The sequence below is a fragment of the Sphaerodactylus townsendi genome, linkage group LG05 (genome assembly GCF_021028975.2).
Source record: "Sphaerodactylus townsendi isolate TG3544 linkage group LG05, MPM_Stown_v2.3, whole genome shotgun sequence".
Taxonomy (NCBI): domain Eukaryota; kingdom Metazoa; phylum Chordata; class Lepidosauria; order Squamata; family Sphaerodactylidae; genus Sphaerodactylus; species Sphaerodactylus townsendi.
The window spans coordinates 52820846-52837942 of NC_059429.1; the positions used below are offsets into that span (position 1 = coordinate 52820846).

General features: G+C 45.0%; 1 protein-coding gene across 8 annotated transcripts in view; it reads right to left on the reverse strand.

The window, feature by feature from the left end:
• MIGA1 (mitoguardin 1) overlaps positions 1–17097 on the reverse strand; it is a 62852-nt gene that overhangs the window by 15523 nt on the left and 30232 nt on the right. For all 8 annotated transcript variants that reach the window (XM_048496867.1, XM_048496864.1, XM_048496863.1 and 5 more), the window contains 3 exons: positions 11850–11950; positions 10484–10602; positions 10284–10356 (listed from right to left, as the gene is read on the reverse strand). In XM_048496867.1, coding sequence (XP_048352824.1) covers positions 10284–10356; positions 10484–10602; positions 11850–11950 — 293 coding nt within the window. The remainder of the gene's footprint in view (positions 1–10283; positions 10357–10483; positions 10603–11849; positions 11951–17097) is intronic.

The window sequence follows — 17097 nt, forward strand, 5'->3', positions numbered from 1 at the left end:
CGGGTGGCTGAAAAGACAACGGGGGGTTCTGAGGGTTAGGGTTGTCCTGCAGGGGTGACCGAATGTCACCGGCGGGGTAGTTGGGCTGGTGAAGTAAAGCTGATGGCTGTGAAATCCGCAGCAATAGCCGCAGAGGTTGCAAACTTTGGGATCCTTACGCCCTGGAGGCAGGCTCGGTTTGCTGCGGAACCTTCGGGTTAGGGCCTGATCAGAAGGCTCCATGGCGCCCTTGCGGCGGATCCTCCGGATCTTCGGGTTGTTCCGATGTTGGCCGTGTAGGTCTGTTGGAAGCTACGGGGCGGGGTTCTCCGGGGCCATGCTCCGCCTGCAGGTGTGGCCTCGACTCGCCCGCATCGCTCGGGCTACCGTAACGTGTCGGGCTGGGGATCCATAGAGGCCTGTAGGAAGAAGGGACTGAAGCATACCCCCTTCCCCAGGTTATGAGGGGGGGCCGGTCCCCAACCAGGTTCGGTCTGGGAGTTGGACGGTAGTAAACCCTTTGGCGTGGGGGGAGGGGACATCTGACTGCCTTGGAAGTGTCTTTCTATGGGGTGATCTGTTGCCCTGATGGTAGGGCTTGAGCAAATTCAAAATGGTTGATGGGTGAAGAGTACTTCTTTGATACTGTCTGGTTGTATGTGGCTCTAAGTGGGGGGGGGGGCTGCCTCCCCTTTCTTTAGTTTGTTTGGCTAAAATTTCCCTTAAAGTTATGCGATTTGCCCTCTCAACGCATTGCTTGCCCTGGTGACTGTTGTAGGGAATTCGCGTGTGTCAGCAACGATTCCCCAATTAGTGCAAAACTGGAGCATGGCTGTGGAGGAATATGCGGGCGCATTGGTCCGCCTTTAGTATGGAGGGGGAGGCCCATGACGGTAATGCATGCAAAGAGGTGTTGGATGATCTTGATTGGTGGTTTCCACCTCGGAAGTGGGTGGCCCCAAATCGCACTCCGTAGGTGGTATCTATAGTCACATGCAGGTGCTTCCAAGGGGCTAGGCAGGGACCAAGGTTATGTCCATTTGCTATAAGTCATTTTGCCAGGGCCCCTCTCGGGTTTACCCCTGGGTCTGAAAGAGGGGCCAAGGCATGCGAGCAATTGAGCACAAGATTTAACGATAGATTGTGCTTTGGTTGAGGGGATGTGGCAGGATCGGGCGAAAGTGCTTTTGCCCCCTGGCAGGAAGCTAAAGTCGCAGGACTGAAAGTGGGTCGGAGAAGAGGGTAGAGATGTGGGTAGCGCTGTCTGGTTCGCGCTTGTCTGCCCCTCGCTGAGGGGGCCCGGAAGCGGCGTGTGACTGCGCGATATGGCCCAATGAAATATCGAGAGGTTCTGGATGCTAGTAGACTCTGTGAATGTCAGGGAAGAGACCTCAAGGAGGTTTGAGTCGCATTCGGGGGGTGACGTAGGCTCCGGGTAGGTGGTTTAGCCGATTACGATGCGCCACGTATTGGGGAATGCGCACCCAAAAGGTTGGAAGGGTTGAGGGAAGGTTTGAAAGGCTAGGAATGGCTGCGGCGAAGCTCAGCCTCCGCTGGGCTGGAGGAGCTTGGGGTGGTGTGTAAAGCGGTTTGCCCACATTGACCATTTTGTTGGAAATGCACATGGCGCCCGATGACGCATTTACCCCCCCCGCCGGCGAAGACGGTGGGGGCGCTTTTGGGAGTGGGGCAGAGGCTGCACTAAAGGCCGGACCCGGGACAAAAAAAAAAAAAGGGGCAGAGTGGAGCAAGGGAGAGTGTGGCGAGGGATCCGGGGGGAGGTGGAAGAGGGACCTCCCCAGCCGAAATCCCTCCAGGGACCAGCTGGGAGGGGTGTGAGGAAGCGTGCCTAAGAGATGGCGCTGGAATTCTGCTCTGTTCTAGAGGCATGATGATTTTTTCAGGGTCCCACCCGACCATTACTCATGGTCGCGCTGGACGCCCTTGGTTGATGAGATCCAAGCGTAGAGCTGGGCCTTGGGGTGGAAAGATTCTTTATGGTACATGAGGTGGAGGTAGGAGCCATTCGACCAAGAAGGTTTGTGGCCGGTCGGGTGTATCCTAGGACTCCGGTTGGGAGAGGGGGAGTGTTCAAGAGGAAGAGGGAGAGAGGTTGATCCTTGAGGGGGACTCCGATCCACCCATCGGCGCAGCCAGGGACCCTCCTTTATTGCCTTCGAAAGGCGTCCTTGGTGCTTCTGGGTGAGAGGTGGATCTTGTCCCCCGGATCCTTGGCTGCAGCGGGAGTTAGCGCAGAACAGGGGAGGCTGGAGCAGAGAGGTGGAGTGAGGGCCGATAAGAAAGGGACCGGACCCAGTTGAGGGTTCCGAGCAGCTGCTACAGCTGGAGTGGAGTGTGGGTGTGTCCGGAATCTGCATTTCTGGCTTATGACAGGGCGCGGAGTAGGAGTGGAGGAGTTTGTAGCCCCAGGATACAGGAATGAAGCTCGTTCTTTTGCACCTTCTCAGGAAGCCGGTATGTATAGGCCTGACTGTTTTGACAATCGTGGTCGGCCTAGCAGCAAGCAATTACCCACCGCTGGGGGATGATCGGGTGCGGTTATTGAGGATATCATCCATGTAATGGATGATTATGGCTCAACCTTGGCGCTGAAAATGGGGACTAGGAAGTCGTGATGAACAAAACTGGACACAAGCGTGGGGCTGTTGGAGCATTCCCTGGGGTAATACCTTCCATTTGGTACCTGGCACGTGGGCTGCTGATGAGTTAAGCACCGGTACCGTGAAAGCCGAAGCGTTGCTCGGTCCCGCAGGGAGAGAGAGGGATACAGAAGAAGTAATCCTTTAGGTCAACAACCAGGGACCTGGTAGTCTGGGGGGATAAGGTTGGGGTTGGGCAGACGCACATTGAAGAGGGCCCATGGGTTGGATGCAGGCATTTCACTGCTCTGAGAGATCCTGGAGCAATCGCCATCGGACCCACTCTTCTTTTTATTATAAGAGACAGGGTGTGTTCCATGGTGATGTGGGAGGTTTCAATGTGGCCTGCAGCCAGCTGTTCCCCTCCACGAAGGTTGGTGCATGGCAGTCAGTTTTTCTCTGGACAGTGGCCACCGTCTCTACCCAAACCGGGGGTCTTGGTGGTCCAGCGTGGAGGGGAGGAGGGCAGTGGGAGGCGGGACACCTTACTCGTCTCGAAGCTCTCCCATGGTGATGGGGAGGGCTGATGAGTTCAGCCAGTCCCGGAAAGCTCTGGGGGCGGCTTCTTGGTGTGGCCTGTCTCCCCTTCTTCTTCCCAGGTGCGCAAATGAGCCCCAGCCCGGCCACTGATCAGGCCAGCCTCGGGTCATTCCGCCGGATGGTCAGCGTACAGGAGTTCTCTGTACCCTACCTGGGGTTTACCTGGAGCCCCTTGATTTTTTTTTTGTGGAATGGGCGGCGGGCTGTTCTCGGGGCAGGGGAATCCATGATGTGCGGCTGCTCTCGTGGAGGTTGTTCCTGGGGACAGAGAGACGCTAACCGCCCACATTGGGGAGTGCGTGTGGGGCGGGCTCCGGGCAAGCAAGGTCGGTAGTCCCTGAAATGACGGATAGTTCCTGCCTAATGGGGAGAGAAGGTTCCGAGGGGTAAGGACCTAGAGTCCCAGGCTGCGAGAGCTCCCCCACCGGGCAGCCCAGCTGTCTCTACGGAGATGCCCTGGTTTGCCATACCTCGGTAGATACTTCGCCTCGGAGCTGCCCCTATAATGGTGGCAAGTGAGGGCGGTGGCTAGAAGGCTGGCCTGGTGGGTAGAAAGACCCGATGTCAGCAAGCCTCGAGTACGTCGACTCAGTCCGGGGTTCCTACCTAAATCTGTGATAAGCTTTTACGCCGGCGCATTCGGGCGGAGGCGTTTTCCCTAGCTGTATGGTAGGCGTTTGAGAAGTTCGCACCTGGGCTTCCTGGATTGCCAACCTGCCTTCTGAGTGCTCCTCTTGGAGTTTCCATTCACAAAGTCAGGGTAACGGCCCTGGGGCTTCTGGTCTAATCGGGAGGCCAAGTTTTGGGTAACGGCTGCTCGGAACTAGGGACTTTGGTGAACGCTTTGTAGGCACAATCGAGACGACCGCAAGTAGGGCACTCTGGCAGGACAACTTCTGTTGTTGTCGGCGAAAAGCCTCGCAGCCGTAAAGTTGTATGCGGTCGTGTAGGCGCCGCCAGGAGGCTGTTCCCCTCATTGAAAACATTGTTAGTGAACTCGCCATTCCCAGATCGCATATTGCGCGAGGGTTCAGGAGTATGCGAAAGGTGGTCTTCCAGTCACCCGGAACTATTAGGTGATTCCTCGCGACGCTTCTAGCATGCCTCTCCTACATAGGGCTAGTGATTCCTACAGCCCCGGCGCATTGCTCTTGGCGGAGCTCGGTGAGGGTATTATGGCTCTAAAGGGCGGTACTCGACACCATTCGCTGAGCGACGCTGCGCTCCCACCCCGGTATCTGTTGTGGAGGTGACATGGGGCATAAGGCGAGGATATCGCATCGTCTTCCGTCAGGGATTTCCTTCTCTCGCAGATCGCGGGCTAATACGCTTCTGCTAGGGTTTTTTGAAACCCGCGCATTACGTGGCGCTTGACGGAGGTGCTGTGGCTTCAGGAAAATGAGGGTGGGAGTAAGGGGAGGCAACGGTTCATAGCAGAGGATAGAGAAAGTTCCGGGGGTGAAACTGAAGCTGAGAGGTCGAAGTGAGGGGCGGCCTACGGCAAGGGAGCCATAGGGTCTGCAGGCTGATGGCAACATAGCATTGCCTCCATCGCCAGTGGCAGTGACACCGGCGCGCTGAGGCTCTCAGTGAAGAGTGCACCCGATGTTTTCCCAATCCTTTAAAGATTTAAGGTCCCCCCTCCGGGTAAACATGGACATTGAACTTCAATCTCCCCAACTCAATTTGCGCAGCTCCTCTCTCTTTATGGAGACCCTGGCCGCATTTCTCGCTAACGCTTTTAGCTCGTTAACGTGCTTGGCTATAAGCCCTGCTTTTGCAAGCTCCCATAATTTCTACCGGGTAGTTCCATCGGACGTGAGCGTGTCCTAGGACTCGGCTCCCTGGATGCGCTCGCATCCAGCCGGACGCATGAGCAATACCGAAGCAGGGTCCCTGGATGCTACCGGACCAGCTGGACGCCGCACCGCTGCCCTTTCCCAGGCTTAATGCAAGCAAGTGGGAGGTTCGAGGATTCCCGGGTTTCGGCACCAGCTTGTAGTCGCAGGCCGCTGCCAGGTCAGCGCAAGAAACGTAGATGACGACGCGGTGGATAACATCTCCCTCCGGTGGAGAGAGCCAGCAAAGGGAGCGCTGGTGTCCGCAGCACTCCTAGCTTAATTTGGCTGCCGCGTGCTGGCTCCTGGCACCTTTTATTAAGTGATTCTAGCTGGGGCGTGTAGAAGGGGTGGAAAACGGGGATTCCGGGAGAGCCGGGAGAGCGGGAGACTGAGAGATCATCATGTGATGCATGATCTCACCTGGCTGCTACGTGCGGAGAGGAGCATCAGCGTCTAGGCCTAATCCTCACCTGGGAGCAAGGCCATTGTCCCTTTGTCTGGGACACCCGGTGGTTGTGAGCCAGGTAGTTCATGACCCATGACTCATCGGGGGGTGAGGGGCGGGGGAGCAGTGCGACCAGAAGACCGTAGGAGCGCCGGTGTTCCAGCGCTCTACTTACGGTGCTGCTGGGTCAGCAGTGCATCCCTACAAGAAGGTAATTTGAAACAACAATCCTTATTCATCCCTGTAATGGACAGCTATATGCAGATGCATTTTAATGGTCTGAGAACACTGATTAACAGAATTAAAAAGAATTAAAAATAATTCTATTGTTGACCTGGGAGAGTTGCAGTTGAATGTGGCAGTTAGGAATGAAGGTGGGAGGAGTGGAGAAGGAGATGAATGTAGGATTGAGGAGGATCCTGAAATGGGTAAGTGAAACTGGAGGTCCTTCCTTAAATGAAACAGCTCCTAGGAAAAGGGGGCAATCCCTATCAAGCATTAAAAGAGAAAATATATACATATTTATATTTATAAATATTATTAATTTATTATGATTTATTATATTTTTATCCCTCCCTTCCCAACAAAACCCAGGCTCTGGGTGGCTGACAATTAAAATAATAAACAACATATAAATAATTAAAAAGTTAAAAAAGTCAAATAAATGACATGAAATTAAACTATCAGTGAACAATAATCATGACTCTCAAAGGATGGTGACCTGACCATGGCTCTCAAAGGATGATGTGATTTCCTTGTTTGGAGAGCCACAAATTGGAAATTGTGTGTAAAACTTCCTGCTTCCACAGACTTCAGAAATTTTGTGTCAAATAAGCTTATGGCTGTTTAACTAATGAGTGACAGCCAAGTGAACTCTCTCAGCATTCCAATCACCTGTCAATAGAATAAAACAGCTACATTTTTGTGGCAAGCTCATTATTGTATATTCAATACAATACAATAAACCTTTAATGGCATCTTATTACACAAAAAGAAGTATAAATTAGTTAGAAACATGACCTATATGTTGCATAAATAAATTAAGATCGCTTATTGACAACCAATTTGAGAAATCTTGCAGTCTCTTCTAGGATTATTCCAGAGTTGTTGTTTAGTAAGTACACAGTCGTTTGCTGGTCAGTCCAGTTTTCTGTGCCAATTAAATAGGGCAGTAGTAATGACATTCTTGCCTTTGCATAAAGGGGGCAGTGATGCAAAACATGGTCCACAGATTCTTCACAGTGCATCTTACAGATGCATGATCTTTCATGATGTGGTATTTTTTTTGCCTCCTTCCTGTCTTAAAGAGAGGGCAGGATGTTACATCTGGCCAAAGAAAAGGCCCACCGGAGTTTGGGATCAGAAAAGAAAAACAAATATTCAACCATAACAGAGGAGCCATGTGGGATACCAAGGAAAAGCGGGGAGCAAACTTTACTGGCCTGGGCAAGGAAGGATCGATGTTCAGACTCACACAATCTGGCCCTGATGTTTTTAAGAATTTCAATTGGTGATAACATGGCCAATCTAACAAAGATCAAGAACATGAAGCTTTGCTTCAATGTAGGCCCACCAATCCGTAGAATGTAAATTGGTTAGGGCCAGAGAAGAAAGACTCTGGACTCCACGTCTAAAACAGAGATGCAACCAGTATTTGAATGTTATGCACCATGCTTTGGTCTCGAGTAGATGTTAGCCTGCTTCCAAGCAGAGTACTGGCAGACCCAAAGTCTTGTATAAAAAAACAGATCGGCGTCCCTATTCCATGATTGTATCCATAATGGTACTCCATATAGAAACTGTGGGTACACTTTAGCATTAAAGGCTCTTATTGTCGCAGATAGATATTCATGGCCCTTTTTAAAGAAGAAACACACAATTACCTCCATAGTAATTCTTGCTGATGCTAGGACTTCTTGTTGATGCTAGTATCTCACAATACTAGAACCAGGGGACATTCATGGAAAATGCTGGGGAGAAGAATTAGGACTAATAAAAGGAAACACTTCTTCACGCAATGTGTGATTGATGTTCGGAATATGCTGCCACAGGAGGTGGTGATGGCCACTAACCTGGATAGCTTTAAAAAGGGCTTGGACAGATTTATGGAGGAGAAGTCGATCTATGGCTACCAATCTTGAACCTCCTTGATCTCAGATTGCAAATGCCTTAGCAGACCAGGTGCTCAGAAGCATCAGCAGCAGCAGGCCATTGCTTTCACATCCTGCACGTGAGCTCCCAAAGGCACCTGGTGGGCCACTGCGAGTAGCAGAGTGCTGGACTAGATGGACTCTGGTCTGATCCAGCAGGCTAGTTCTTATGTTCTTATGACTTGATTCCTGTGAGGTGACCACCCAGCCCTAAAGTGGAAATTTAAGGCCAGATATTTAAACAGCTTAACTTGATCAATCATTTTGCTGTCAAGAAGCCATCTTAAGGGGTGCCAGATCTTGGAAAAAAACATAAATTTAGACTGTTTTATTGATGACAAGGTTGTTGGTACTGCAATATTTCATGCATTGGTTTAGAAGTTGATTTAGGCCCACCTTTGTGCATGAAAGTAGGATGGTATTATCTGCGTAAAGCAGGATAGGAATCATTGAATTCCTGAGTGTAAGGCTATGTGATTCAACTCCCCTCAGGTCCGGGCTAAGTCATTTAAGAAAAAGTTAAAGAGTGTAGGGGCAAGAATACAATCCTGTTTAATCCCTCTGTTGGATGGAATTTTGGCAGTGAGTGCTTCTTCATTGGTACATTTCACTCGACAAGTGTTGTTACAATGGAATGTAATAATAAAAGTAGTCTTTTTTCTATACCCATCCTATCTAACTTACTCCAAAGGAGGTCTCTGGGAACAGAGTCAAAGGCAGCACAGAGATCAAGAAAGGAAGTATAGAGTTTGAGCTTGTTTCTCCTAGTGTATTTGTCTATTAGAGCGTTCAAAACCAAACATTGGCAATAGCAGAATTACCCTGCTTAAAGCCAATCTGCTCATAGCCAATTATGTTGTCTGAAATCCATGTAGATAATTTGTTCAGTAGGTGTTTAGCATACAGTTTCCTGGTAACTGATATGCAGACTGATTGGGTGATAGTTAGAAGGGCAGGAATGATCCTCTTTTTTTATAGATGGGAACTATAATCGCATCAGCCCATGCTTCAGGGACTCTAACTGACTTATCAACAGCCATAAATAAGGATGGAAGGACTGGCGCCCACCAATCTTCGAAATGCTTAAATAATTATGGTGAAAGAGAGTCAGAGCCGGGAGATTTATAACATTTAAGACTGTTAATAAGCTCTTTTACTTCACAGGCAGAAACTGGTGGCCATTTGGGGAGTTCGACTAATTGTACTGGACTATACGTTTTTGAACACAGGTGGAAAATTTGAACAAATCAGATAAGTATTGAAACCAAATATGCCTAGGAATGATGGCAAGATTGGAGTTGGCTAGGTGGAAATCGCCAGATATTAGTCTCCAAAATTTCCTTGAGTTGTTTGAGGTAATTGCTGACATTAGGGCCTCCCACTGTAAACTGATGGCTTTTGCCCTGTTTCCTTAATTTGGGAGTGTAGATGTTCCTGAGTTGAAAAATACTCCTGGGGTAGACTGCTACACCCAGATTTTTTATACCTAGCATAGATACCCCTCAACGAGCGTTTGAGTTTATAACAGTGGTCCTTAAGTATATGATTCCTATTCTTATTATTAAACCTCTTACCCTTTAACTTAGGAGGGGAGCAGACTTTCCTTATTATTTTGAAAATTAAGTCCTCGAAAAGTTGGGAAGTCCTGTCATAATCTTAACTCTGCATGAGCACAGACTTCAGATTTAAGTACTCCTGTGAGTATAAACAGTCATGGATCTTTGTTGTAATTGTATCTGACCATCTCATTCTAATTAAATGTGAGGTGTTATTATTGCCTTCAGGCACAAAGTCCAATGTCTGGATGTTCTGGGAGATAGTCAAGGACAAGGGGGGGGGGGATGGTCACTTAGTGGATTATGTTCAATATGGAAGTCCATAATCTTTTCAATAGATCCCACAGGTACCAGAATGTAGTCCAGGACACTGCAACCTCTCTGGGAAACAAATGTATTGTATATAGTTATAAGAAGTTTCCCTCATTCCTGTTTCCTTTTCACCAGCCAAGTTTAAAACTGTCATCTCCCTAATTATTTGACTTGACCATATTCCATGAGGCTGAAATAAAACAGTTTATGTGTTGTGAATTAATAGCCTCTTGAGTGCCATATTCAGACATAAACCAACAAAGGATTCTTCAGTTCCTCAGTTTCTTGGACTGGATACATCTATATAAACTTTGACATTCTAAGGAGGGGAGAAAGACAGATAAACAAAGAAGAAAAAGAAGCCACTTGTTTAAGTGAAAAAGGAAGTGGGGAATTGTGATAATCTCAGAAGTAATAAATACTTTTCAGATGATTTAAGGATGAGGCCTGAAAGTCTAGCTATTGCTTAGTTACCACAGGGTTCTTCGCCCCAAGCAGCCACAGCATGTAATATGAGGTATACACTCCAGGATTCCTTGTAGACATTGAAATTTAAATCTTAGATTATAGCCTGGCATACGAAACAGTCCTTCAGCTAACTTCTTGGATTGTGTGTGTTTTCACTGTCCTACATAAAAATGTGGCTATTCCTGAAGAAACCACTTGTTTGTGCAGCTGAACTAGTTACCAAATGCACTTGGCAATATAGTTCAAGAGAGTTATGTTGAACCCTGCTACTAATCATCACTTTATGTAATAAAGAGGTCAAGAACTACACACCCTTTGAAACTAAACTTTACCTGAAAAGCTTGTCTGATACAATGTAGTTTAGCAAGGAAATCACTGTCCCCAAGACACTCCAACATTTCAGTCCTAATCACAATGGAATAAAGATTTGAATCAGAAGCAGTCTTAAATTTTAGTATAAGCAAGTAGAAATTGTTACTCAAATACTATGTTTCAGAAACTGAATATTATAAAAGATCACAATATGTAGTACCTTAGTACTCGAGAATAAATCTTGCCTTCTTCTGCCAACTGCACTGCTTCTTCATATAATGGGCAGTGGCAAAGAGAATCCAGGTGGTAGATGTTTCGGCCCTCTCTGTGTTCTGCAAGCTAGAACAGTTTGTTCAAAGTTTATTAAGAAATTCCCTAAAATACTTTTACCAATGTGGTAAGAGAGAACTGGTATGGCATTGCTTTGAAAAGCATATTTTCAATAACACTTAAACTATAAAATCAAGAAAAGGTATGAGAAAAAACTATAGCATATACACTATTAATGCTTTGATGAAAAACTTAGACTTCAACAGATAGAAGAGTAGGACATAGGTTTACATTGAATCATAGCCCAGAGAAGTAGAAATATATTAGGAACATTCACGGAATTCAAGATTACAGGGTAGGGGTGTGGAGAATTATAAAGCTGCTGGTTAGACACTAACTTGTTTAGTATTTTATCTTCCACAATTACATTAGTATGTCCTTAATCCATCACTTGCTTACAATTAACATTTGTAAGATGCTACACAAAATATGAGAGGGGTTTGAGTAATAACAGAATCTTAAGAGTCTTCATTAGCTGTTGCATCGCATTAACAATTTGCAACAATTTGCAGTTGAGTTCTGATGAATGTACAACTGCTTTTGTGGCACAGATTAAACTACTATAATGCACTGCACATTGGTTTCCTCTCAATAATTCAGAAACTTCACTTGGTACAAAGTGCTACAGTTCTACTATTACTGGGAGATAGATGGAACATGCATATTGCCCCCATTCAACAGTCACTCCACTGGTTGCCCATCAGTTACCAAGCTCAATTTAAAGTACTGGCTATCACAGATAAAGCCCTTCATGGCTTTGGCTCTTCATATTTGCGAGACCGTCTCTCCGCATAGCAGCTAGATGCAACTGAACAGGATCTTCAGCTGGTGCTAACCTGAAAATTGGCACTCTGCCAAAATTGATGACACTCTGCACTAGGAATAATTTGAAAGTCTATGATAAAACCCTCAAAGTGATGTAATACTATTGTGCCAATGGCAACTTTTAAATTTATTTTTCTCCCATCTATTTGGAGTCCATGGCCAATTCTACAACCCAAATCCTGTTCAATGGTATACTGAATGATTGTATTGTCTCATTCTGTCTTGAGTCCCAGTGAGAAAGGTAGACTATAAATAATGCAAATAAATAGTTAGCCACAGCCAAACTGCATACCTTGCAAACTTGCATGCATTTTTTGAGAATGACCCATTCTATGAGATGTTATTTCAGTAGAGATCACTGTTAAAGAAAATGCAAATCCTCAAAGGTATGGCAGCTATGCAATAAAACAGCAAGTGTTGCTTCAACATACCTCTGCAGCTGAAACAAATGAATCTGTAGAGGCAATGCTTAATGTATCCCGCAGACTGAATTCATCTGTATTATCCTTCACAGTGATATCTGTGTCTTTATCTTAAAAGGGAAGAAAAGTTAATTAAAATATATTTTGCACATTTCATATAATCCCGGTTATTGGCGACGAATGAGTTACATTTATTCAGCTATTTATATGCCATTTTTCTCCTCAATGGAGGTTTACCGTTGCAGGCAGCAGGGTCGCCCAGGAAGCTTCAATGGCAGAGTAGTGATCTGAACTTGGGGCTCCCAGATCCTAGTTCGAGATCCTAGCCTCTAAATGACACTAGTTCTCATTGATTTCCTGCTTTATCCCAAGAGCTCAGAGCAAGTTATGACACACTGCATTCCAGGTGATTATTTTCCCAATGACATTTCAAAAAGAAGCTTGGTGATAATACCTCTACATCTTAATAACAACAATACATTCATTAATAAATTAATAAAAGAAGCTAGCCTAATAGAACTTGGATCACATCAAAAGTTACTGCCTGCTGGGGGATTATCAGATGTGGAGAACAACTTTCTTGCCACAGCCCAGAATGTCCACCAAAATCCTGTTCCTGGGGTCAGGGAACCTTCAGGAACAGTATGAGGGAAAAATTTGTAAAAGTCACCCCCTTACAAGCACCGATCTGTCTGACAGAATCTATCAAATGTGTAGGTCTGCAGCAGGGATGGGGGGGAGGAGGATGAAAGTAAAAAATCACTCCCCTTTCCCTGCTACAGGCAAGTGCCCTTCTGCTAATAGACAATTGTCATGGCATAAAACTCATGTAAAAATATTGACAAGAGATATCAATGGTTTAAATTATTTTTTCAATACCGTATATACTCATGTATAAGTCGAATTTTTCAGCACATTTTTAATGCTGAAAAAGCTCCCCTCGACTTATATGCGGGTCATTAAATTTTTTGTGTGTTTTTACTTTGCCGGCCAGCAGGGGGCGCAGTTTTTATGCTAGTGACACCAAAATTTCAGGCTATCGTCAGGTGACTCTCCTGATGATACAGGCCAAGTTTGGTAAAGTTTGGTTCAGGGGGTCCAAAGTTATGGACCCCCAAAGGAGGTGCCCCCATTCCCCATTGTTTTCAATGGGAGCTATTAGTAGATGGGGCTACCCTTTTGAGGGTCCATAACTTTGGACCCTCTGAACCAAACTTCACCAAACCTGGGTGGTCTCATCAGGAGAGTCTCTTTATGATACCAGCCAGGTTTGGTGAAGTTTGGGTCAGGGGATCCAAAGTTATTGATCCCCAAAAGGGTGCCCCATCCCCCATTGTTTACAATGGAGGCTAATAGTAGATTTTCCATTTCTGATAAGATGATGATGAGGAATCCAGTTTTGAAGGATTTTAACTCTTGTGTTTTAGCTTGGTTACTGATTGAGCTAAGGTTTTTGTACTTTTAAAGTTATTGTTGATACCATATTGTTCTTGTTGACCCTCTTTTCCATTTACAGAGCCAGTTTACTGTTTTTCTTTGAAATAAATATTCAAAAACATTTAACCTACTGATGCCTCAATTGATGTAATTTTATTGGTATCTATTTTTATTTTTGAAATTTACCAGCAGCTGCTGCATTTCCCACCCTCGACTTATACGCGAGTCAATAAGTTTTCCCAGTTTTTTGTGGTAAAATTAGGTACCTCGACTTATATGCGGGTCAACTTATACACGAGTATATATGGTAATCTTAATTTTAGGCCAACATTTAAAATAATTCTGAATTTTACTAAAATAAAATTCAAAACATTTGAAAAGAAAGGATATTTTTGCAGTTTACAGTAATAACACTTCTATGAAACTTGGACAATAAACTTGTTAAAATAAATATATTAATCCATTACTCATTTTGGAAACTGCACGAGACCTAAGTTGATTGCAAATAAACATTTAAAACACTCAACTTCTTCATTAGTAACTGTGTGAAGTTTAGTCGAATGCTTAAGAATACACTGCATTCTGAAAAGGTATGTTTCATGTAATTATGAAACAAAATGTGAAATTATTCCTTGACATTTCATGGCTTACATCTGACCAACTGCTAATGGATTGGAGTTTGCAGAAGACATATTTGCTGGTTTCCAGTGCTGCAGCCTGTTGAGATTAATTCTACACCATTCCTATGGATCCCCCCCCCCCCACCATCCTTTAGCATACATGTCTGTTTTACAAACAGATTCTTGTGTCAAAACCTGGCATTAAACATATAATTTTTGTCAGAATTATTAACTTTTCAATGGTGTTCTCATATGTCTGGTGGCAGCAGCCAACCTCAGGCCCCTGCCCTCAGCCCCCTACCCTTGCTAATTTTGGCCTGGTAAATTTCAGTTCCAAATGCTGTTTCTTCACTGCTGAGGACAACACACACAAACATGTTTTATATGTCCGTTTGCCCCCCCCCCCCTTTAGTTTTATTCCCCAGTAGCTGGGCAGTTTTGCTAGTGAAAGATGTTGTATTTCATTTACTTGATATTCCTCCTTTCTGTAATTTTATTTATTTACTTATATGACTCTACCATATTGCGTTGATCAATTTGCCTTTTAAATAAAAAGTCTTTCTGTTTGTCTTTCTCCCCTCATTTTTTGCAAGTGTTGATCTAAATCTGAAACTTGGTATTCAAAAGCTAAGAGCCCAAGAATATTAAAGTACCCAAAATGAATGTGTTTGGAGCAGCCTTGGTACATGTGGTCCTGACATATGCAGACTATTTTGGTTAATGGTGGCTCATCTGAGTGTTATTTTTTGGTTGAGGCATTGTCTCAGGCTTTTTGCCCCAGTCTCTTGTCTTTTTCTCCAAAGAGAACACTACACTCACTTAGGATCAACAAAATACTTAGGGTCAACAAAATACTATCTCCTTGATGTGTGGGGAAAGCACTGTAAACATCAGCTGAAGAGAAACTTTATGCTCATATTTACTTTATTTTCTTAATCTTCTGATGGTGTGGTGTAGTAGAATCCTAAGCACTACTTGGAAGCTATAGTAAAATGGCTAAACATGAACAAATTAGATGGATTTACAACTCAAATCCTATTTCATTGTCTAGTGAGTGTCCCATTTTACTGATCGTATTGACTAACTCTGTCAATAACCCTCTGAGTCTAAGTAAGAAAGGCAGTGGTATAGCTGCCATGGGGTGGGGGAAGGGCACCGCGCCCCGGGCGCGCACCATTGGAGTCACATGGGGGCAGAAAATTGCCCACCCACCCAGAGGCGTAGCTGGGCCAAACTGCGCCTAGTGCACAGTCTATATTTTCTGCCCCATGGCCCCCCCAGGCCACCCCCCTCTTCCCACACTTACCTTAGTTCCTTTCCTTTGCCTAGAACTTTTTCAGGCCGAAAAAAAGGCCTATTCACAGTTCAGGCTTAAAAATGGCCTGATAGGAACTATACTTCCCAGGAGACCTTGTGAGCCCCAAGGTCTCCTGGGAACTGTAGTTCCTCAGGTTGTTTTTAGCCTGTACTGTAAACAGGCCTTTTTTTCAGCCTGAAAAAGTTCTAGGAAAAGGAAAGGAACTAAGGTAAGTGTGGGAAAGGGGGTTGGGGGGCGCCGCAAAGGGGAGCCACGGGGGGTTCTGCAGGGGAAAGGGGGAGGGGCCTGAAGGCAATTCCCCCAGGCATATGCCCAGTGCACAGTGCACCCCCTGCCCCCTTGTAGCTCCGTTACTGCACCCACCCCTCCCCCCACCCCGTCAGGCCCATCAGAAGCCCTGAGCAGCCTGAAGTTCAGCCGGCTGCAAAGAGCAGCCGGCTGAACTAAGGCATGTTGGGGGGACAGGGCACTGGGGGAGAGCTGTGGGGGGCCCCACAGGGGGGCAGTCCGGAGCAGCCTAGAGTTCAGATGGCTGCTCTTTGCAAAGAGAATCCAGCTGAACTAAGATAAGTGGGGGTGCAGGGGAGGGTGCAGGGCACCACAGGGGCGGTACCTGGGTGCCATTTTGCCCCGGGCACCATCCCCCCCACACCACTGAAGAAAGGCAGACTATAAATAAAATTATATTCTTGTTTCTGTTTTTTAATTTTGTATAGCACATGTAATTTTCAATATTTTAATCTACTTTTTAAAATGAATTAGAAGTCAACCTAAATTTACTAAGAAAAGTCATGAAGGTTATGGAAACCAGCTACCTAAACTTATGGCAGGTTTTGGCACAGTTCAAATCAGAGACCGATTCAAAGGAAGGCAAGACTAACATTTTTAAGTCTCTGTGACTGTAAACATCAGTTTACAATGCAACTTTTAGCCAAATTCACAGTAACAAGTGCTGCACAGAAACTATTCATTAAAAAAGAATTTAATACCCTATCCAGCCACACACACAAAATGTATGTGATACAAATTTTTAGGACAGCTTTAGATAAGAGACACCAGGACAATGAAAACCCTAGGAATGCACAGCTGCTTGATCCACCCGGCTGCCAGATTCTCATGGAACACAGGGCCTTGCAGCATGAAGTATTAGTTACTTCATATGCTTTCAGCATACATATTTTAGAAGTCATAGTTCTTTCCCTTCTTTGGCTGTGCTGGAAGATTTTCTGAAGAAACCTATTTAAGATAACTGCAAAATAACTGAAAAGGAATAATTTCCATTTCAATATGAAGAGGACCACTGAACATATCTATATATTTATTTGCTAAATAACATCAGTAATTAATGAAAAATAGAACAGCAATTTACAAAAAGAAGCCCCAGCATAAGAGAAAAAGTGACTGAGCAAGTATAAAAATAAAGTTAATTTATATTAGTAAACTGCATACGTCAAATAATAGTTTCTGAGGACTAAAAATTACTTTAACCTTGCAAGCATCCCAAAAAAGTTAACTAATGAATCCATTAAAAAAAACAAGATCAAAGCTATGTTCTCGCAACTAATGTAAAATTAGACAAGCAGATACAACAAAAGTTTAGCCAAAGCATCATTATCAGATGTCGTATCAATATAATACCAAGCATTTCAAAACCTTCCTTGATTTTTTTTCTGTTAAAAATACACCTTGTTTCCCTGAATTCAATATCAATTCAATTTTCCTTTTAAAACACATACAAACTTTGTGTCATAGATCAAGTGCATTTATTAGGATGATTTTTCTTTTATAACTTTCACAGTTGGTTCCACCATTTATGATGGGTTGAGATAATAAAGAACATACTCAACATACTGTAATTCTGATGCTAACACAAGAGCATTCT